Source organism: Salminus brasiliensis, chromosome 3 (assembly GCF_030463535.1).
Source record: "Salminus brasiliensis chromosome 3, fSalBra1.hap2, whole genome shotgun sequence".
In the NCBI taxonomy this organism is placed as follows: Eukaryota; Metazoa; Chordata; class Actinopteri; order Characiformes; family Bryconidae; genus Salminus; species Salminus brasiliensis.
In genome coordinates this window covers 254,890-277,467 of record NC_132880.1, presented here as the reverse complement: position 1 = coordinate 277,467, position 22,578 = coordinate 254,890, and the positions used below count along the sequence as shown (strand labels likewise).

The window sequence follows — 22,578 nt, the reverse complement described above, 5'->3', positions numbered from 1 at the left end:
GTTTTTTTTCTGAAAAATCCACAGCGCTGGTTACTATTAAAAAACCCATAGATTCAAATGGTCGACTCTCTGAATCATTGGCCAAACAGTTCAGGTATTTAAAGTATTTAGTTAAAGTATCGAATCTTTTGGAATCGACTCTGTCACTGGTTTGTTTTTCTCGATGGTTCGTGAACTTGAACCGCCTCTCTGCTTTATAAACACAACAACAAAACAACAAAAATAATATTCTGAGAATAAGTTAGAAGATTTTATTAAATATTTACAGCAGCTTTAATCGAACTTGATAAAAATCAGTGGTCGTTTTATTTGCCTAAACCAGGCAATATAACGTTAGCTTAGCTTAAAGTCCCCTTTAGAGACACGTTAGCCTGTTAGCCAATTAGCCGTCGTTCAGGAACAAATATTACTTTTATACCCTAAAAACTCTGAAATGTCTACAAGATATTAAAATCCTGAGGGATATTCTTAGGTAACTGATGTGAAATCAATCAGATATATTAACAATGTCGAATTTGGACCTTATTCTGGAGAGGATTCACCTGAGGCACGACCCCCGCTGGAGCGCGCGCGGGGTGTGTGTAGCCTGTGTGCTCGAGCTAATAGACAGAGAAGATGTGTCGGTAAGTTTAATAGTTTAATATTAATATTTACTGTTGTGTTTATAAATGATACAGACTGAATTAATCAATCTCTACCAGTGCATCATGCTTAACTTAGTAGGAAGTGTAGATAACTCACTGGCCACTTTATTAGAAACACCTACCTTGTGCTTCCACTCACTGGCCACTTTATTAGAAACCCCCACCTTGTCCTTCCACTCACTGGCCACTTTATTAGAAACCCCTACCTTGTGCTTCCACTCACTGGCCACTTTATTAGAAACCCCTACCTTGTCCTTCCTCTCACTGGCCACTTTATTAGAAACCCCTACCTTGTGCTTCCACTCACTGGCCACTTTATTAGAAACCCCTACCTTGTCCTTCCTCTCACTGGCCACTTTATTAGAAACCCCTACCTTGTGCTTCCACTCACTGGCCACTTTATTAGAAACACCTACCTTGTGCTTCCACTCCCTGGCCACTTTATTAGAAACACCCACCCTGTGCTTCCACTCATCTATTCAGGGTTAATGGGGTAAAGACTGCTGTAGACTGTCTCTCCTCTGTTCCTGCAGACTGTGCGTAAATCAGCTGCTCTGACTGGAGCTCTAGAGCTGCTGAAGACCACAGGGGTGGTGAGAGACATACTGCAACAGGACGAGAGAGTGTGTCTGCACTTCACCTCCTCTCTACTGAGTGAGACACACACACACCTCCTATTCTAGTGTATAGGAGTGTTTATTGAGGTGTTTATGGACTAATATCTCCTATTCTAGTGTATAGGAGTGTTTATTGAGGTGTTTATGGACTAATATCTCCTATTCTAGTGTATAGGAGTGTTTATTGAGGTGTTTATGGACTAATATCTCCTATTCTAGTGTATAGGAGTGTTTATTGAGGTGTTTATGGACTAATATCTCCTATTCTAGTGTATAGGAGTGTTTATTGAGGTGTGTATGGACTAATATCTCCTATTCTAGTGTATAGGAGTGTTTATTGAGGTGTGTATGGACTAATATCTCCTATTCTAGTGTATAGGAGTGTTTATTGAGGTGTGTATGGACTAATATCTCCTATTCTAGTGTATAGGAGTGTTTATTGAGGTGTTTATGGACTAATATCTCCTATTCTAGTGTATAGGAGTGTTTATTGAGGTGTTTATGGACTAATATCTCCTATTCTCGTGTATAGGAGTGTTTATTGAGGTGTTTATGGACTAATATCTCCTATTCTAGTGTATAGGAGTGTTTATTGAGGTGTTTATGGACTAATATCTCCTATTCTAGTGTATAGGAGTGTTTATTGAGGTGTGTATGGACTAATATCTCCTATTCTAGTGTATAGGAGTGTTTATTGAGGTGTTTATGGACTAATATCTCCTATTCTCGTGTATAGGAGTGTTTATTGAGGTGTTTATGGACTAATATCTCCTATTCTAGTGTATAGGAGTGTTTATTGAGGTGTTTATGGACTAATATCTCCTATTCTAGTGTATAGGAGTGTTTATTGAGGTGTTTATGGACAAATATTTCCTATTCTAGTGTATAGGAGTGTTTATTGAGGTGTTTATGGACTAATATCTCCTATTCTCGTGTATAGGAGTGTTTATTGAGGTGTTTATGGACTAATATCTCCTATTCTAGTGTATAGGAGTGTTTATTGAGGTGTGTATGGACTAATATCTCCTATTCTAGTGTATAGGAGTGTTTATTGAGGTGTTTATAGACTAATATATCCTATTCTAGTGTATAAGAGTGTTTATTGAGGTGTGTATGGACTAATATCTCCTATTCTAGTGTATAGGAGTGTTTATTGAGGTGTGTATGGACTAATATCTCCTATTCTAGTGTATAGGAGTGTTTATTGAGGTGTTTATAGACTAATATCTCCTATTCTAGTGTATAGGAGTGTTTATTGAGGTGTTTATAGACTAATATCTCCTATTCTAGTGTATAGGAGTGTTTATTGAGGTGTGTATGGACTAATATCTCCTATTCTAGTGTATAGGAGCAACACATAAATACTGCTTTTTTATGCTTTATTTTCAGCCACAAATGAAAAAGCATAACAGTACATACTAGTGAAACTTCTTACTGGATAAAATGACACTCACTATTTGCTGTAATTTGCTGTAAAACTGCTGTAAACTTGAACAGAAACCATGTCTTACTTACAAGCTCCAAAGTCGAAAGTATGAACTTCTGAGGTGAACTAGAACAGAGCATTGTTCGGTCGTGTACTAGATAGACACAGAACCGAAATTAGACACATTAGACATGTTGTAATTTTGAAATACTGTCCTTATTTTGAGATACTGTCAACATTTTCCAACAACTTTCCCTCCACTGTAGAGATGCTGCAGTGTGCTGAAGATCCAGCTGTGGTGGAGCAGGTTATTCAAGGTTGTTCTCCATTCTTTCTTACTCTTCTTCCCTCTCTCACTGTTATCTCTCCCTCAGAAAGAGTAATGTGGTGTGTGCAGCGTCTCTGCGTCTGAGCCTGTCAAAACAGTAAAATAAACTTGTTAGGGGGATTGTGTGTGTGTGTGTTTCAGTGCTGATTCAGCTGTTGCTGGATCTGAAGAGGGAGCAGTTTGTGCAGCATGTTCTGGATGAGCTACAAACCCAGGTAAAACACACTCACACACACTCTGGTGGGTGTTACCATGATGAGTCCGATTTCCTCCTTATGCAGTTATCACCAGTACCATTTGGTTGGATAGCAATACCACCAACCATTCCTCAGATGCTTTGATTCAGTTCAACTTCGTTTGATTTCATTTATTCATTAGATTTTTCTATATAGTGTTTTTTTTGGGGTTTTTTTATCCGATGTATTCATTTTTGTTAATGTGACTCAACAGGTGCATTGGAATGATATTCCAAAATATCACGAGATCTACCACGTAGCGTAAAAATGTCTTTATTTTACTATTATTATTATTTTGAAATGTAGAAGTATCTTAAGGTTGTATTTTTGCCACACAGCCCACCCCAATGACTGCCCACTGCTTCAGGCACGTGTGCTCACTGTCCACTGTGTGTTTCACTCTCTCTTAGCTGGGTGAGGCGGCTGGGGGGAGGGTTCTCCCATACCTCACGTTTCTGGGGAAGCTGGTGGATGCTGTGACCTTTCTGCCTCAAATGCTGACCACAACCCACTGTAAGACACACAAACACACACACACTCCCCAAATCAGATGTACCCAGTTTCCACTCCAACCCCAGATAAAGTCAGTCAGACTAAATTCACCTTCTTTAGTATTACACTGGAGACTAGAAGACTAACATTGCTAATGAAAGTCAGTAGACACCCATGATCTGTTCCCTTAATGCCCTCGCTCTCCCTTCCCCTCCCTCTCTCTCTAAGTGTGTGTGTTGGAGTGTATGTGTGTGTGCATTCTGAATCCTGATGAAGCACTGAAGGCGGCGGCGTGTTACGTGCTGCGTGGTGTTTGGGCATCAGAGGCAGCGCTGCAGTCTCTGCCACACATACTGAGGGACAGAGTGTGTGTGTTACTGCTACACACACTCACACACGCCTGCTCACTACAGCTCACCATCAACTGCCTCGGTGAGAGGGAGGTCCGGACTGGGTTTTTGTCATGCGTGTTAAATCATCTTCAGCTTATAGTACTCTCTCTCACACACACATGTTCAGCAGTTTAGAACATTATTTTAAATATGACTAAATATGTAATATAAATAAACTATTTATCAAAAATGTAGTCAGTACTTAGTAATTACTTATTTGGGCAGTTGAGATCTGATCTCCAATTTTAAATAAGATAAATTGTGGATACTAATGTTGGGATATTAGGTAAGGAGATGCAGAAAGAAGATATAGTTTGTCCTCTCAGCCACAAACCTCAGTTCTGGTCCATTCTTGTAATTTCCCCCCAGTTCTCTGTTCTTCTCAGTTCGAACAGTATACAGTATTGCATGTATGTGTGTCAGAGGTCAGTGGTGGAGAAGGGCTTTTGGGTGTGTGGGTCTTTGAACATCAGAGTTGTTCCTCTGAAGTTTCCTTAGTTACCTCTGTTATCAGAAGACCTGATGCCTGCTGTGATTGAACAGTGCATATTGTGGCCAAAGCATTTGGTGCCAGAGTGACCGCTGTACATTTAGATTAGAGGAAGCAACAATGAGGAATATAAACTAAAATTAAACTACTGCAGGTGTGTGTGTGTGTGTGTGTGTGTGTGTGTGTGTGTGTGTATAGGTCTGTTGTTGCTAATGCTGCGGGGAGCGGAGATGGTGTGCTTGCTGATGAATCAGACTCAGACTCTACCCACTGAGGAAGAGGAGGAGTCTCAGTATACTGAACTGTCTATCAAACACTGTTCACTGCCGCTGATTCTAAAGAGGGTGTGTATAGAGGTTGTTTAGACGAATAGACTAATGTATCCACCAGGAGGCGCTGTTTATCTATTAATAATAAACACAGCAGCAGAAAAACACTGAGTCCAGGCTTGAGGAGACAACAGAAAACAGCGTTTCTCAATGAAACAATTCCAGTTCTTTATATATATAGTCTGTCATTTTAGTTTTTGATATCATTGTAAATTGCTGGGATTCTCTCTCTCTGTTCCTCTGTAGCTGTTGCTGGGCGGTGATGAGTGTGTGCAGGTGGTGAGTGTTCAGTGTGTATCTGCTGTACTAACACACTCCCCCAGCCAGTACTGTGCTGCGTTCATACAGGCAGATTTACCAGGTCAGTACCAGTACACACACAGTACTGTAGGTCCTCTCTGGAGTGGTTGGACTGGGAGGGTTTGGTTGTTATTAGAGGACTTAGATTTTTCTGGAAGGGGGTTGGTCTGTCTTTTAGAGGTGGTAAATCTGGAAAGACCCCTTGGAATGGTTTGAGCGAACTGACTTCAATAAATGTTAAATAGAGTTCCTGTTTGAGCGGCTGAGCTGTACTGACGAAGTTCTGCTGTGGTCGGTGTACGGCTGCCTGCTGCTGCTGTGTGAGGACGCTGCGTTCTTCTCACAGTGCCACTCCATCTACGGTAAAGTTTTCTGTGTGTCTCGCTATTCAATAAAATTAGACATATACAACAGTACAACTACTACATATCAAAGTCTGCTTTATAGTCAGATCTGTAATATGTGCAGGACATACACGGGATTGAAATTACGTTACTTTCACACCCATGGTGCAACAGTAAGCATCAACCATTTAAATAAACATTAAACATTAATTAACATGAAGCATATAAATGGTATTTTACTAAACTGTAGGAGTGTAAGAGTTTAAGTGTTCGTATAAATAGAAAGAGGTCCCTGACATGGACATCAGAAGCAAAGAGGCATAAGCAGCAGTGTACATATAAAGTGTATGATTAAAGTAAATGTATAGAGGTTCATGAGATGGCATAAAAAGAAATATGACAAATAGGCAGATTAAAAAAATGTAATATAAATCTGAATATAGTTATTGCAAATTTCATATGTGCACATATTTATTAGTGCATATGACAAAATTCTACTACTGTGTTTAAAGACTCTTAAAGAGTTTGTGAATAATACATTACAACTGTTCAGTTTATTCCTTCAAATGAAAACTTAATTGTATGTGATGAAGTTAAGCTCATTTCAGGGTTTTACACAGGGGTAATGGAGAGGGTATGCTGACTGCGTATGTGTGACGCCGCTGCCCCCTACTGGACATCTAGAGGAAATATCAAGAGATTATGTTTTTCTTCTTGAGCATGATGCCAGTTTTATAATGACTCAGAACTCACCATCTGGAGCAGAAATGTACTTAATAAACTGTGTTTGTGTGTGTGTGTGTGTGTGTGTTAGGTATTGAGTCTCTGGTGCGCAGTCTGAAGGCAGTATTAAAGCTGCCTAATCTAGAGGTTCAAAACCAGGGCCTAAAGCTGCTTACAGCTACACTGGAGAGGTACAAACACACACACACACACATACACACTACCATGAATTATTCAGTATTTACTCTATATCAATATATACAATGAATTATGTGGTATCTAATGGTATCGTATCACGATTTCTCAGTTTCTACTATGAATTGGTCAGTAGATATTATTATCATGTTCAGACAGCCTACAGGTGTGCGCCTGTTCCCCACTGTTCCTGGATTTGTGGGCGTGGCTGAAGTCGTCCAAGGGGGCGTGGTGTCATCCTGCTTCAGAGTGTCTACACAGGCAGCAAGAGCAGCTACTGCACTGTTTAGGTACACACACACACACACACACACGTATTTCATAGACCCAGTGATGGTTAGGGCTGTGTTTTGGCAGCAATATGCAATGTTGCATAACCTAGCAATATGATACGTGTCACCATTCAGGGGATACTATTTAATATGTTGCGAGATATACCATGCTGCTGAAAGCAAGACGATATGTGGTAATTTTTTTAATCAGTTTAAGTCTCCATCATAAGCATAAAATAGAAGAAAGGTTTACTGTTTATCCAATCAGAACAGTGGGATCTGAAAACACAGCACTGCCATCTAGTGGTCAGGGTTAAACACAACATAAAATGAACCACTGTCTGCCACCCACCTTAACATCTATTCATTAAAAATCTGAGAATTGATGCAGTGTTGCAGAACATAATATCACAATATTTCACTATATTGATACTTTTTTTTACACCCCTATTTATATTATGAGTGACAAAACTCACTCGTGTAGTGAGTGTGTAAAATAGAGAAACCAGCCCGTGTTAGAGGTGGGCGATTTGACTCAAAACACATTTGATATGCTTTAGAGAAATGTTGAGATACGACACGATGAGAACATTTATAATGTAATGCGATTTGACAAATATGATAATTTTGTATAAACTTGTTTTTAAAATGAATATATATATATATGTTTACGGTATATTGTCCAGTCCTAAGCTGTGTGTGGTATTATATTACAGTGTTTAATGTTACCTGTTAGCTTGTTCAGTCTGACTTTATTTTGCAGCATTAACTGTGTGTGTATGTGTGTGTGTGTGTGTGTGTGTGTGTGTGTGTGTGTGTGTGTATGTGTGTGTGTGTGTGTGTGTGTGTTTGTGTATAGGGTCCATCATCAGTGCAGTCCGGTTCATTATGGAGAGCTGAAGAGGACAGTGGAGGCTTTAGCCTCCAGATGTGCTGAGGTACCCTCACATATCACTTCACAGCGCAGGGTGAGTGTGTGTGTGCCTGTCTCTTTGAAGCAGTATCACTAGGTTTACTGGTGTGACACGAATGATAATGGTCAGAGTGTATTTAACCAGTTTTTCATGTTATGTGTGTGTGTGTGTTAGCGGTGGGTTTCTGATTCTGAGTCTTGCAGCCAGTCTTTCAGAGCAGCAGTGTTTTTAATCCAGGCCCTGACCAGCTTCCAGGAGGCATGCAGGTACACACACATGCAGATACACACACTGTGATACACTAAGAGTTGAGTTCATGCATGTTCAGATCAAATCTGTGTGTCTGTGTGTATCTGTGTGTGTCCAGACTGGCAGAGGAGTGTGTGACTGAGGCCAGTGTGAAGGACAACACACTCACAGCTCCAGACGTACAGAATGAGGACACACGGGAGTCTCTCTGTTTGTGTCTCCTACACTGCTGCGACACAGCCATCATCCCCACAGTCACTGTGAGTTCTGATAACATTAATCTCCACAATGAAGTTATGTACTGATAAAATAAAAATATACAGATATACACAGTATATTTTTATTTGTGTGTGTGTGTGTGTGTTTGAGAGCAGAGGGTGTGTGAGCGTGTCCCCAGTCCGCGGGTGCTGCAGCTGTTTTTCTCCGTTCTCTCTCTGCAGTTTTCTCTCTCTCCCTCCCTCACGCCCGCCTTCGCCACTAAACTAGGTGAGAGCAAACACACACTTGCATACATTAAAAGGTTTGTCCAAAAGTTTGTGGACACCCTTTCTAATGAATGCACTATTCAGCTACGTTAAGTTGGACTAATTGCTGACACAGATGTGCAAATGCACACAGACAACTCATTTTGGGATGAGTTGGGGAGCATGAGGTCGGGTGATGATCAATCATCCAACATCCTGACCTTACTAGCGTTCTTGTTGCTGAATGCAATCAAATCCTCACAGCAATGCTCCTCCAAAAGCTAGTAGAAAGTCAACTTCTCTCGACAGTAGAGACAGTTACTCCAACAAAAGCAGGATCAATTCTTTAATATCCTTGATTTCAGAAGAAGCAGTGCATGAGCAGGTGTCCCAATATTTTTGTCAAGATAAAGTACTACTAGAATACCATAGGGGTGCTAGCAGAAATAAGCATTATTACACAGGTCTCTCTCTCTTTTACTCTGCCTCTCAGCCTCCTCCGGCTTCATTAGGCTGGCTCTAGAACACAAAGCTCGGCTGTGTCCAGGAAACAGGTACAGAACTCACACACACACACGTTAGAGCTTTAATCAGCCCTGACAAAAAGAAGCCTGAACCTCACTCGAACCACATCAATCAAAATACTGAATAAATTCAAACTCGGGCACCGATTTAAGAACTAATGTCTGAACCCAGCTAAGCACAGCATGAGCAGCCTGGTTCGTTTGGGTTCTGACCAACATTTCCAGCTGTAACACACAATCATGCAGAAATATACAGTGTGTGAAGGGGAGTGTGTGGGTGGAGGAGATGGTGGGAAACGAGGGATGTTAATTACTGAAATTTTTGTCGATGTACTTCAGACAGCACAAACATGTGGAGCTGAGCCACACCAACCCTGCCTGCTGCGTTTGCCATCTCAAGCATTGCTGGCGGTGTCGCTCACCTGCCAGGGGCGCTAGGTTGTTTACGCTGCCAGAGAGACGCAACTGTCAATCATTGTGTGATCTGACACACACACACAGTTCTAAGCTGGCAGCAGTTTGGCATTGGTCCATTCATCACCTGTGTAAAACCTATTGGAGCTGGAAAATTCAGGTCCAGAAAGTAAAAATCCACCCCTGGGTTTTGTTCCAACTGCCTGAGCAGGTCTGCTTCAGCTTAGATTAGTTGCCCAGGCAGCTGGAGGCGGATTGTTACTTTCTGGACCTGAATTTTCCAGCTCTAATGGTCACATTTGAATCACATAAACTCACAGTGCTGTTGTTTTCAGTGTGGATGCACGGTTCGCTCTCTCTCACTTTCAGACACTCATCTCTGAACGCAGCTTGCTGTGGGTTTCTACTGAAACTGTGCGTGTGTCTGCTTTCCCAGCCAGACCCTGTGACTGGCAGCCACCTGCAAGGTGTGTGTGTTTGCATACAGAAGCAAATGAGTCATATACACAGATCAGACATAACATTCACACCTAATATTGAATAGGTCCTCCTTGTGCTGCCACAACAGCTCTACCCCATTGAGGCGTGGTCTCCACATGACCTCTGAAGGTGTCCTGCTGTGGTATCTGACACCAAGACTAACATTAGCAGCAGATCCTTTCAGTCCTGCAAGTTGTGGGGTGGGACCTCCATGAACATCAATCAAGGAGCCTTGCGCGCATTGGTTGTCCTTCTTTGTAACACTTTGTCCACATGAGTACAGGGGTGTTTTTTTTTGCAGGAACTATGAAGAATTTCTCAAATCTGACGTCAGTTTTACAGGTTTAGGGTCAGAATATCCCATCATACAGAGCTGTAGGTCACATGGGCGCTCTTTCAGGTCGATGGAAAACATGTGGGTGTTATCTTATGTACAAGAACCTTTAGGACAATTTAAGAGGATGTGCAATAATCAAGAACATGTCCATATAGAGTTAATTCAGTGTATTAGTGGATATTTGGTGTTAAAAATCCATAAAAAATGTCATATTTAGCTTCTTCCTGAAGGGGATATAAATTTAAGTGTTTCCTCTGTATTAATGTTGAGGTTGTGTAATAAATCATGTTTCCAGTTAATTTGCATTCTGTATGAACTGTTTTCAGTGTCTTGACACAACAAAAGCCTAAAAATTCAGAACATCGGAAAATATCTCCTCCTCTGTTTACACTCTGCACGTTCCACAATTTCTTTTACAGCCTGACTTTCCTCTCTCTCTCTCTCTCTCGCTCTCTCTCTCTCTCTCTCTCTCTCTCTCTCTCTCGCTCGCTCTCTCTCTCTCGCTCTCTCTCTCGCTTGCTCGCTCGCTCTCTCTCTCACTCTCTCTCTCTTTCTCTCTCGCTCTCTCTCTCTGTGGCAGGTGTAGAGGAGGTGGAGTACGTCTTGCGGGACTGCTTGCCGTCCCTGTGCTGTCATGCGTGTGATTGGCCGTCGGTGCTGGCTGAGGTTCCGGCAGAAAATCAAAACCTGCAGTTCTGTTTACTGCACCTGCTGTATCTCTCGCTGCTGCACGGCGACAGGTGTGCGCTCACTTTATCAAAGTGATGAGAAATAAAATCAACATTTTTTCATTCTCAAGCTCGGCCAAACGGAAGAGAACCGCGCAGCTCGGTTCTTCACAGTACTCTCTGTAGACTAGAGATACAGATGACTTTTTATTGGCTAGAATGCAGAGCAGAGGCTGAGCATTGATGTTCTCTGCCCAGCAACGAACTGTTTTTCCACCTTGTCGGAGAGGTAGCAGATCTGATAGATCTTCAAGGCCTATCTCTTTTCTCTACGCTCTTCAAACTTCAAACAGTAAACTTCCCCAGGGTGGAAAATGCCATTAGTGCTTCACTGAAACAGCAGCATTTTCTACCAGTACTGAGAGTTTAGCTAAGATACTGTACAACAGACCGCGCTCAGTGATTTGTACTGAGTGAATAATAAAACACATTCACAGTCTGACAAAAACGACACACTGTTGTGACTATTGTTGATACACTTTATGCCCAAATGTATGTGGACACCTCTTATAATAAATGCATACAGCTACACAAACCTATTGGTACCATGTCCAATGTCTAATAGCTGGAGAAGCAGTGGATCCAGGGCTTCTGCAATTCTTATTTTTACAGTGTCCCTAGTCTCTGTTCACCAGTACTGACCTGGAGTGCTTTATCTGCTGTGTTTGTGTGTATGTTACAGGATGCTGTCTGATGCTGCCATATTCTCCAGTGTAGTGCGATCTGTGTGTGTGCTGCAGGAACAGCATGGTTCTCTTCCTCAGTCAGTTCTACAATCTGCACTTTATCTGTTGGCAGCAACTCAGGAGAACAGCCCTGATCTAGACTGGGTAATACACTACACACGAGTTCTGATCCAGACTGGGTAATACACTACACACCAGTTCTGATCCAGACTGGGTAATACACTACACACCAGTTCTGATCTAGACCGGGTAATAAACTACACAGTGGTTCTGATCCAGATCGGGTAATACTGCTTTACCTCTCTCTCTCTCAGGTTTCTCTGAACAGCATCGGTGAAGCTCTTTCCTCCACTCCTCTCTCCTTCTCTCCTCTCTCCTCCCCTCATCCCGCTCTCCTACGCTTCATCTTCCACTACCCTGGGCTGGCTGAGAGACTCGGGGTGAGGGTTCTGTCTGGCTGGCTGGCAGGTGGGTTAGAACAGGCCGTGTGTGGTCAGAAAGAACACAGCCAACCGGATCTAGAGCAGACCCTGGAGTCATCTGTGGTTTTGGAGCTGCTGAAGAAGAACCCCTCCACAGTTCTAACCCTGCTGGTGAGATAATAACTCTCATAACTCTGCACTCAGTCACGCCGCAGAGCGAGCTTTACTGGCCGATAAAACACTCTGAATCCTCCGGCCCATCTGTCTCTCTCTCACACGCACATGCTCACTCTCTCTTTTTGAAGGGTGTACTCTGTGAAGAGGACGTGTCAGTAGCTAGTCGGGCGGTACAGGTGTTACGGTGTTACCTGCAGGCTGGATGCTCCTCTGGCTCTGTCCATTCTCACCTGCTGAAACCAGCACTGTTAGGGCTGCTGCAGAGACTCACCTGTGACAGCACAGACAGCAGCACAGGTACAACTCATTCTCTCTCTCGCCTCAACAAGCATTAAAGAACACTGATACACTATATTTATATATATAGTGTATCAGTGATTAATTATAAAGTGATTAATGTCTATTAAAGTTCTAAAGTTCTAATAACATTATAAGACTCTTATTATGGTGGATCCCATTGCCCTTGTAAACTGAACAAATCCCCAATAAGAAAACAGGAATGCCAGAGTCTCCGATAGTGGGTTTTAGTCCAGTTGGTCCAGTTGGTGGATAGGAACACTTGGTGGATTATGGTCCATTAACATTATGCTGAAAAGTTTTCATCATGTAATTTTACAAAGTCTTATTAAATTGACTGATTGAGTGAGGGTCAGGGTTTCTGTCTGTTTGATCACCAGAAAGGTCCCATCTCTTGTTATTGGGGTGCGAATCTTGTGGGACAAAATGAAGCCCCTTGTGTTTAAATTTCTTTCATAATTATAAAAAAATAATATCTTAAAAGGAACTCTGCTCCAGACGCTTTGTTTTTCTCCATGTTCATTATGGTGTTTAAAAAGTGAGAACTGTGGGTAACCGAGGGAAGGACACATCAGTTCATTGACATTGTTCCGACTAGGCTGCATTTCTAGTCTGTGTATGAATGGAACAGTCTATGACTTCTATGACTTAGTGGCCGAGTAATGCAGTGTACCTCGACTGCAGTCTAAAGGGTGCTTTGGGACACTTCTTGTGTCTCTCCCTGAATTAAAAGTACTGTTATTGTTCTGCTGGTTCTGACCTCAGACTGATTTAAAGGTGAAGTAATCCCTGGCCTGTGTGTGTGATCAAGTCAGTTTTCTCCAGAGCTGCCTGAGCGTTCAGCAGGGAAGGAAGACCACTTCTCCAGTGGAATGTTAATGGTTTTAATGGATTGAGTCATGTGGATGGAACAGCATTCATATTCTGTCCGAGCACACATATTCAAATTCAGGCCAGTCCGGTGTTTGACCTGCTGAAGGTCGGTGGTCTCTGGTGGTATTAAATGTAACGTATTAAATTCAGACCTTCTTACCTATATCCGTACACTGAGAGAGAGCAAGCTGTCGGGAAAATTCACTCAGAGGCCACAGACTCTTTTCAGGCATGTTGGAATGGTGGGGAATTTCGGGGTATTTAGTGCTTTTAATCCGAAAGAATTTCATGTATATTTTTAAGCACATCACACAGCCCTGCTTTAAACACCTACTTTTTCCTCCGGAGCTTTAAATACACTGTGATTAAAGCTGTTTTATAACCTGAGCTGCATAAAGCACTGGCCTCATTTACATATTATGCAAATTCAGCTCAGTTTCCCCAGGGTGGTGTACAAAACCTGATTGAATGTTTGTTTTTTTTTTTATCTTAAAAACATTCTGATCTAAAGGCTTGTGCATAAATGCTTGAAGTTTGTTTCAAGGCTGAACAGAAGTAGTGAAATTGATGCCTGTGTATGAATTTATTATCAAATAAGAATTTTTAGGAAATCTCAACACTGTCATCAAGACAAACACCCCATTACTACCTATTCCTATCAATCCAAACCTGGAAAATAATAAACAAAAACTATAATTTCACAATGTGTCCACAATTATCTGGACACCCCTTCTAATGGTTGAGCTTACCTTTAGGTTAACTCTTTTCTAAACAGCTTATTTAATCTCCACAGGAAAGCACTGCCCAATAGAATGGGACGATTTGGAGCAGGCATGATCACATGACCCTAAGGCCACCATGCTCAATACTGTGGGTTTCCCTGGAGTGATGATGGCGCTCCATCCAATAAATATTTGGATGGGTTGGAGTGGCAGAACTAATCATCCAACATCAGAACCTGACCCTGAGAGAGTCTTTTGCTCTCTCAGGGCTGAATGCAATCAAATCCTCCTCACAGCAATGCTCCAACATCCAGTGTAAAGCCTAACCAGAGGAGAAGAGACTTCAACTGCAGTAAAGGAGGGGGGCTCCTAGCTAATTCTCTGGAGAAGTAGGTGTCCACATACTTTTGGACATATAGTGTAGTAGTAAGAATAGTCTCTCTCTCAGTTCCAGGCTGTGTGTGTGCAGTGTTGGAGGTGTTGTGTTTAGTGCAGAAGAACTCCTCAGCCCTCAGTGATCTGGACAACACAGACTTCAAACTGCTCTATCATGGTGAGAACACACACACACACACACACACACTCAGACGCAGACGCACACACTCGGTTTGCTCACTTAAGTACAAATGGAACATTCAGGTCCAGAAAGTAACCCCAGCAGGAGGAGAGGAATCCTGGGGGTGGATTTGTATTTTCAGGAGCTGAATGTAGAATTTTCCGTCTCTAAGTGTGAGTCTTGTGTGTGTGTGTGTGTGTGTGTGTGTGTGTAGTGAGTAATCTCGTAGGAAAGGTGAAGTGCAGTAACACAGAGTATCTGCAGCCTGCCTTAAATTACCTCTACTGCTGTCTGAGCCTGTGTCCAACACACACTGCTGACCGAGGTAACACACACACACACACTTTATTATTTTTATAGCTTGCAGACATTCCACCTGTTTATGTGTGTGTGTGTGTGTGTGTGTGCGCCCACAGTGGTGTCTATGCTGTTGTGTAACACAGGTGTGATGGAGTTGCTGCAGGTGCTGCTGAACCTCTCTCACTCGCCCTCCCTCTCTTCTCTCTCTCCTTCACCTCCGCTCGTCTGTAGCTCTCTCCTTCTGCTCAGCTCCCTCATCACTCTACAACACACACACTCTGCACAGGTGAGAAACACACAAACACACGCTCTGCACAGGTGAGAAACACACACACACTCCACACAGGTGAGAAACACACAAACACATGCTCTGCACAGGTGAGAAACACACACACACACTCTGCACAGGTGAGAAACACACAAACACACTCCACACAGGTGAGAAACACACAAACACACGCTCTGCACAGGTGAGAAACACACAAACACACGCTCTGCACAGGTGAGAAACACACACACACACTCTGCACAGGTGAGAAACACACACACACACTCTGCACAGGTGAGAAACACACAAACACATGCTCTGCACAGGTGAGAAACACACACACACACTCCACACAGGGGAGAAACACACACACACTCCACACAGGTGAGAAACACACAAACACATGCTCTGCACAGGTGAGAAACACACACACACATTCCACACAGGGGAGAAACACACACACACTCCACACAGGTGAGAAACACACAAACACACGCTCTGCACAGGTGAGAAACAAACACACACACTCTGCACAGGTGAGAAACACACACACACACTCTGCACAGGTGAGAAACACACAAACACACGCTCTGCACAGGGGAGAAACACACACACACACTCCACACAGGGGAGAAACACACACACACTCCACACAGGTGAGAAACACACAAACACACGCTCTGCACAGGTGAGAAACACACACACACACTCCACACAGGGGAGAAACACACACACACTCCACACAGGTGAGAAACACACAAACACACACTCTGCACAGGTGAGAAACACACAAACACACGCTCTGCACAGGGGAGAAACACACACACACACTCCACACAGGGGAGAAACACACACACACTCCACACAGGTGAGAAACACACAAACACACGCTCTGCACAGGGGAGAAACACACACACACACTCCACACAGGGGAGAAACACACACACACTCCACACAGGTGAGAAACACACAAACACACGCTCTGCACAGGTGAGAAACAAACACACACTCTCTGCACAGGTGAGAAACACAAAAACACACACTCTGCACAGGTGAGAAACACACAAACACACGCTCTGCACAGGTGAGATACACACACACACACTCCACACAGGGGAGAAACACACACACACTCCACACAGGTGAGAAACACACAAACACACGCTCTGCACAGGTGAGAAACACACACACACACTCCACACAGGGGAGAAACACACACACACTCCACACAGGTGAGAAACACACAAACACACGCTCTGCACAGGTGAGAAACAAACACACACTCTCTGCACAGGTGAGAAACACAAAAACACACGCTCTGCACAGGTGAGAAACACACAAACACACGCTCTGCACAGGTGAGAAACAAACACACACTCTCTGCACAGGTGAGAAACACAAAAACACACGCTCTGCACAGGTGAGAAACACAAAAACACACGCTCTGCACAGGTGAGAAACACACAAACACACGCTCTGCACAGGTGAGAAACAAACACACACTCTCTGCACAGGTGAGAAACACAAAAACACACGCTCTGCACAGGTGAGAAACAAACACACACTCTCTGCACAGGTGAGAAACACAAAAACACACGCTCTGCACAGGTGAGAAACACACAAACACACGCTCTGCACAGGTGAGAAACAAACACACACTCTCTGCACAGGTGAGAAACACAAAAACACACGCTCTGCACAGGTGAGAAACACAAAAACACACGCTCTGCACAGGTGAGAAACACACAAACACACGCTCTGCACAGGGGAGAAACACACACACACTCCACACAGGTGAGAAACACACACACACTTCACACAGGTGAGAATCACACACACATTCCGCACAGAACCTTTCAGAATCCTTACAGACCGCAACACTAAGTACTGTTTGTGTGTGTGTGTTTCAGGTACAGAAGAGTGTGTGTTTAGAGCTAGACAGTATTGTGAGAGTTCTTACGTTCTGTAAGAGACACACTGACAGTCTGGTGCTGGGTAAGACTAAGACACTCACACACACACATACACTGTATGTTTTTTGTTCATATTTAATCACCATTATATTATTATATATTAATGTAAATAATCCATTAGTCTTAAATAGCCCAGCCCACTAATTAGAAGGCTTACGTTTGACAATATACTTTATATAGGGTGTATAGGGGTATAGTTTTTCTGTGTGTGTGTGTGTGTGTGTGTGTGTGTGTAGTGTGTATGGTGCGGTTGGTGCAGGCCGTGCTGGATGTGGACCTGTCCTCTCCGGTGGTGTGTGTATCAGAGTGTGCTGGGCTTCAGCGCCCCCTGCAGCCTGCAGATGGAGTGCTTCATCCACTGGGCTACAGAGGGGCTACCAGTCTACTAACAGCATTACAGAGTCTGCTGCTGCAGGTACACACACACACATATTCAGCCGGCCAGTGTGTGTGTGCAGCAGCTGTCTGCTCTACTTTGATATTTTTTGGGTTCTGCTCAGTGGGACTGCTGCTGGAGACTGATGCATTATTCATATCTCACTCTATGTGTGTGTGTGTGTGTGTGTGTGTGTGTGTGTGTGTGTTGAACAGAAGCAGGAGCTGTTACTCAGTGCGTCTGTGAACTGTCTGAGGTCACTGATGGACTTTTTATACAGAAGGAAGCCTGCTATAGGTAGTATACTCTAACACTACATAGACTATATACTGTAAATAGACTGTTGGTCCAGATGTTTGTGGACACCCGATCTAATGAATACATTCAGCTATTTTTCGCTGCACCCATTGCTGACACAGATGTGCAAATGCACACACACAGCTTGTCTAGTCCCTGTAGAGAAGAAGTACTGCCAATAGAATAGGACTCTCTGGTGCAGATCAACATCATGACCCTATTGGCTCCATGCTGCCTAATAATGCCATGCGTGGGCTAGAGGGGTATAAAGCCCCCCAGCATTGAGCTGTGGAGGAGCTGTGTTGATCATCCAGCATCGCTGAATGAAATCAAATCCTCACAGCAGTGCTCCTTCAAAATCTAGTAGAAAGCCTTCCCTGGACAGTAAAGATATTAAAGGCAAATGTGTGTGTGTGTGTGTGTGTAGCTCAACATGTGGTGAATCAACCGTGGAATCGTTTCCTGCTGTACTCTCTGTTGAACTCTGGAGAGAATCTCATGCTGCATCCAGCTACACTCAGCCTCCTGACGCTGGTGAGAAATGAGAAGCACTCAGCAGCTGCATTTCCATCCACTTCCTGCATAAATTACGAGAGGACCCATTCTACTGGAGGAACACTTTCAGCAGGGATGCATGAAGAGCATGCGTGCAGAATCATATCCGTTTAGCAGAAATTTGCTTTAAAATGATCACAGTGATGCCACAGCCATCCGTCAGTGACCCGGGTCCTCTGTCTGCTTGTCCTCTCTCTCTGGGCGGGTAGGGCAGTTTTCAGTGGACAGGTTCCCAGTCGGGTTGCCCATACAGGCCCCACATGGGCATGTTATCTGGGAACCGATCAGGAACACGAGGTACCGAGGCTGGTTTTAGTTCTGGGTAGTGGTTCTGGGATTATTCATGGGTTCTATTCCTGGGCAGGTATGTTTGAGTGGAGCTGGCGTTTCTGAGTGGTCACATCCACATGCCCTTTGTGAAAATGGTTGTGGAGTATGGTGGCAGAGCAGACATGATCAGCAGTGAGTATGAGCACTGACTGTGTATGCTGATGATACGTGACCACAGCCGCTTCACGCTGTGATTAAAGTGTAAAAAGTTAATGCCTTCCCTTAGAGACGGCTCTAATAGGATCTGCAGTGAGGAGGCTGTTAGCAGACAGATTTGCTTAACGGATCGGCCTCTGGTGATTTGCAGTGAATGTGGCTCTCCTGTGGATGCTCTGCTGAATGTGTGGCTCAGTGAGAAATCTCCTGACATCATGCCTTTGAGACGCCGCCGCTAATTTACGTCTGGTTTTAAAAACCATCTGCCGCTAGCTGCTCAGACTTCAGTAAATCCAGCAGACTGGAATCAGACACACTTCCAATATCACCACCCATTCAGCCTACAGCAGTTTAACCACACCCGTTCAAACATAGCAATTTAGCCCAGACTATTTAGTCTACATCAGTTTAGCTTCACCCTTTCAGCCTACAGCAGTTTAACCCTGCCCATCAAACCTATAGCATTTTAGCCCTGACATTTCAGGCTACAGCAGTTTAGCTCCACCCATTTAGCCTAAAACAAGTTAACCCCACCCCTTACATACTACAGCAGTTTAACCCTACCCATCAAACCTACAGCAGTTTAGCTCCACCCATTCAGCCTAAAACAGGTTAACCCCACCCCTTACATACTACAGCAGTTTAACCCTACCCATCAAACCTACAGCAGTTTAGCTTCACCCATTCAGCCTACAGCAGTTTAACCCTGCCCATTGAATTACAGCAAATCAGCCTACAGCGGTTTAGCTAGATTTACCCCACCCCGTGGTTAATTCAGCCTTTATTAGACCTTATCAGCGAATAAGAGTCACAGTAACAGAGACACAGGTGAAGAGAGGATGGTGTAAAATGTATTTGTTTATTTGTGCTTATTTGTTTATTTCAGTTGTTGGTTGATAAACTCACATAATCATTCAATTTAGAGCTTAGAAGGAAATAACATAGAGCAAAATGAAGGACATTTTTATTGTACTCCAGTCTGTTAAAGTCAGTAAATGAACAGCAGTGTGACTCTGTGGAGGACGGGGCACTGAGCAGGGGTGCACACACTTCTGCAGCTGTACTTCACACTTAAACAGCACAGGACACCATCACTGTCTTAAAGACCCATCAGTGAGAGTGTCTTTCTCTCTCACTCTGATTCCCTTACACACACTCACACTGCAGTCTTTAGAGAGAGTGTGTGTGTGTGTGTGTGTGTGTGTGTGTGTGTGGTCCCTGCAGCAGGCTGATGATTAATTCACTTTGCTGTCAGGACAGAGAGACTCTGCAGTGTGACAGGAGAAGGAGAAAATTCATCCCTCATTCAATCAGTGCATCACACACACACTCTCACACACACACGTGTTTAGCGCTCTGTCCTTTCCTTGTGCGGCCTGTGAGGTCAGAAACGTCCGGAGATGTGAAGGCAAAGCAGAAAAACACGGAAAACAGGGTTTAGGGACAACTTCTAATTCAGCTTCTCCAGTCCACCTTAAGCGGTGCAGTGGTTATATGGAACTGCATTCTGTTTAAGGTGGAACTTTAGAAAATTAGAAGAGCTTGAATGTAACTTGTGCATAATTTAAGGTGGGATGGAAATTGTAGGCACCAGAAAATAACTGCTCCACGGTTTAAGATGGAACTGAAAGTAATTGCTTCATCATTTAAGGTGGAACAGAAAATGAAGGTGGCACAATATCACTGCTGCACCATGTGGAATTGGTTGTGGAGGCACCAGAATGTAATTGCTCTACAGTTTAAGGTGGAACCACCGCACCCTGCTCCGCCTTGTCTGGCCTCAGACCGTGTGGAGGTGTTTAGTAATCTCTAATCACGTAAGTGCTTTCTGACACCAAAGGACGGAGCATCCTGAGGCCAGGACTTTATCTGTACTGTAATTAAGAACTAATAAGCATCGTAGTAATCTGTGTGTGTGTGTGTGTGTGTGTGTGTGTGTGTGTGTGTGTGTGTGTGTAGCTGGTCCACTGGTCTGGAGGGATTAAGCAATGGGAGTCTGATGTTGAGTGTGTGTGTGAGGCAGCAGAGAGGAGAGGAGTGAAGGAACTGGGAGAGAACAGCACACACACCCTGAGACTACTGCTCACTGAGGTAAAGCAACACACAATACTAATATTCATATAATAATCTATAATTATAGATCATATAGTAATCTATAATAATACAACCCTCTCTCTCTCTCTCTCTCTCTCTCTCAGTGTAGTGTATTCTCTCTCTCTGAGCAGCTGAAGGTGAGAGTGTGCAGTTTGTTGGAGTGTCTTGACCAGCTGCCGCCCCAAGAGACCAACACCAGTGCTTCAGTGTATCCATTAATCCATGCACATCCATACACACCACCAATCAATCATAACATTAGCACCACCTGTAGGAAGAGTAGGTGCCCCATAATGCCGCCACAACAGATCTGAGGCATGGATCATTTAAGGCATGGACTCCACAACACCTCTGAAGGTGTCCTGCTGTGGCACCAAGACTAACATTAGCAGCACATCCTTTGGGTCCTGTAAGGTGTGAGGTGGGCGGAGCCTCCACGAGCATCAGTGAGCCTTCAGGCCGTCTCTCCAGGTCACTGGTTGTCCTTCCTTGGAGCTCTTTGGTAGGTACTGACCACTGCACACCAGGAACACCCCATAAGAACATCTGGAGATGTTCTGACCCAGTCATTATCTAGAACATCACAGTCAGGTTCTTGTCAAAGTGTCTCAGATTCTTGCGCTTGTCCATTCATCACCTTCAAGAACTGACTGTTCGCTCGCTGCCTAATATGTAGATCCACCCCTCAACAGGAGCCACTGTATGAAGATGATCAATGTTTTGAAATGTACATCATCTGTAAGTGGTGCTAATGTTATGGCTGATCTGTATATAATATATATATATACACACTACATCTGGGGCATGTTCTTGTTTTATATAGAGTGTGTAACTGTCCTTAACTCATTCTCAGACAGGTTGGAGCTCTGTCCATCTGCTCTGCGGACTTCAGAGTGAACACACACACCTTCACTCAGTGAACACACACACACACACACACACACACACACACACATGTTCATCCAGCTACAGGCTCTTGTTGTAAATTTAATTGGTTTATATATTGGTTTATATGTATCTATTTTTCTCTTTATTGTTTACTGTTTTGCAAATTAAAGTTATATACATTAAGGGTGTAGTACACTCTGTATGATAGTTACTATAGTAACTATAATAGTAATTATAATACTGTATTTTCACTACATTAGAGACACATTAGAAAGTACATATTATTTACTGAGGAAGAGGATTTGTGTTTTAATATTTTGGCAGCATTTCTGATGTTGACTGATTAATAAACCCTATTAAAATCTTCCTAATTTTAAAAAACCTTCATTAATAAATTTGATTTGATGTTTATTATAATAATTCACTGTAGCTGAGTTCTCGGATCAGTACAGCAGGGCTGAGCCGGGCTGAGCCGGGCTGAGGAGTCGGGTGTTTGTTCTGCTGGGTGTTTCTCTGTGCAGTGCTGACTGTGGTTCTGTCTGGAGGGGTTTTTGCTGCTGTGCTGATATTAGCGCTAATGCTAAGGGTAGTGCACTATTCAGTGCCCTATGTAGTGTGCTAGTGCGCGGAATTAGACGCGCCCCGTGGAGGCGGAGCTGCGGTGCGCCGCTCTAATCGGCTCGTGCGGAAACGCAGGCGCCGTGACAGAG

At 43.5% G+C, this 22,578-nt stretch overlaps 2 protein-coding genes across 2 annotated transcripts; both read left to right on the top strand.

Moving 5' to 3' along the window:
* The first annotated feature begins 506 nt into the window (after window positions 1–506).
* LOC140551009 (meiosis inhibitor protein 1) lies at window positions 507–22,234 on the top strand. The gene is made up of 28 exons (XM_072674380.1): window positions 507–623; window positions 1,178–1,298; window positions 3,157–3,230; window positions 3,662–3,727; window positions 5,201–5,315; window positions 5,500–5,616; window positions 6,413–6,512; window positions 6,672–6,806; window positions 7,648–7,756; window positions 7,877–7,968; window positions 8,070–8,211; window positions 8,326–8,437; window positions 8,909–8,969; window positions 9,723–9,820; window positions 10,751–10,910; window positions 11,581–11,728; window positions 11,899–12,177; window positions 12,312–12,480; window positions 14,524–14,628; window positions 14,846–14,956; window positions 15,075–15,217; window positions 17,110–17,194; window positions 17,409–17,587; window positions 17,764–17,845; window positions 18,273–18,379; window positions 20,846–20,977; window positions 21,085–21,188; window positions 21,834–22,234. Exons 1-28 carry the CDS (start codon window positions 507–509, stop codon window positions 21,898–21,900), a joined length of 3,330 nt encoding a protein of 1,109 aa, XP_072530481.1. The 3' UTR covers window positions 21,901–22,234.
* Window positions 15,297–17,113, top strand: LOC140551567 (uncharacterized). The gene is made up of 6 exons (XM_072675029.1): window positions 15,297–15,309; window positions 15,407–15,765; window positions 15,888–15,945; window positions 15,978–16,219; window positions 16,314–16,463; window positions 16,934–17,113. The coding sequence occupies exons 1-6, from the start codon at window positions 15,297–15,299 to the stop codon at window positions 17,081–17,083; spliced, it is 972 nt and encodes a 323-aa protein (XP_072531130.1). The 3' UTR covers window positions 17,084–17,113.
* Window positions 22,235–22,578: the final 344 nt, after the last annotated feature.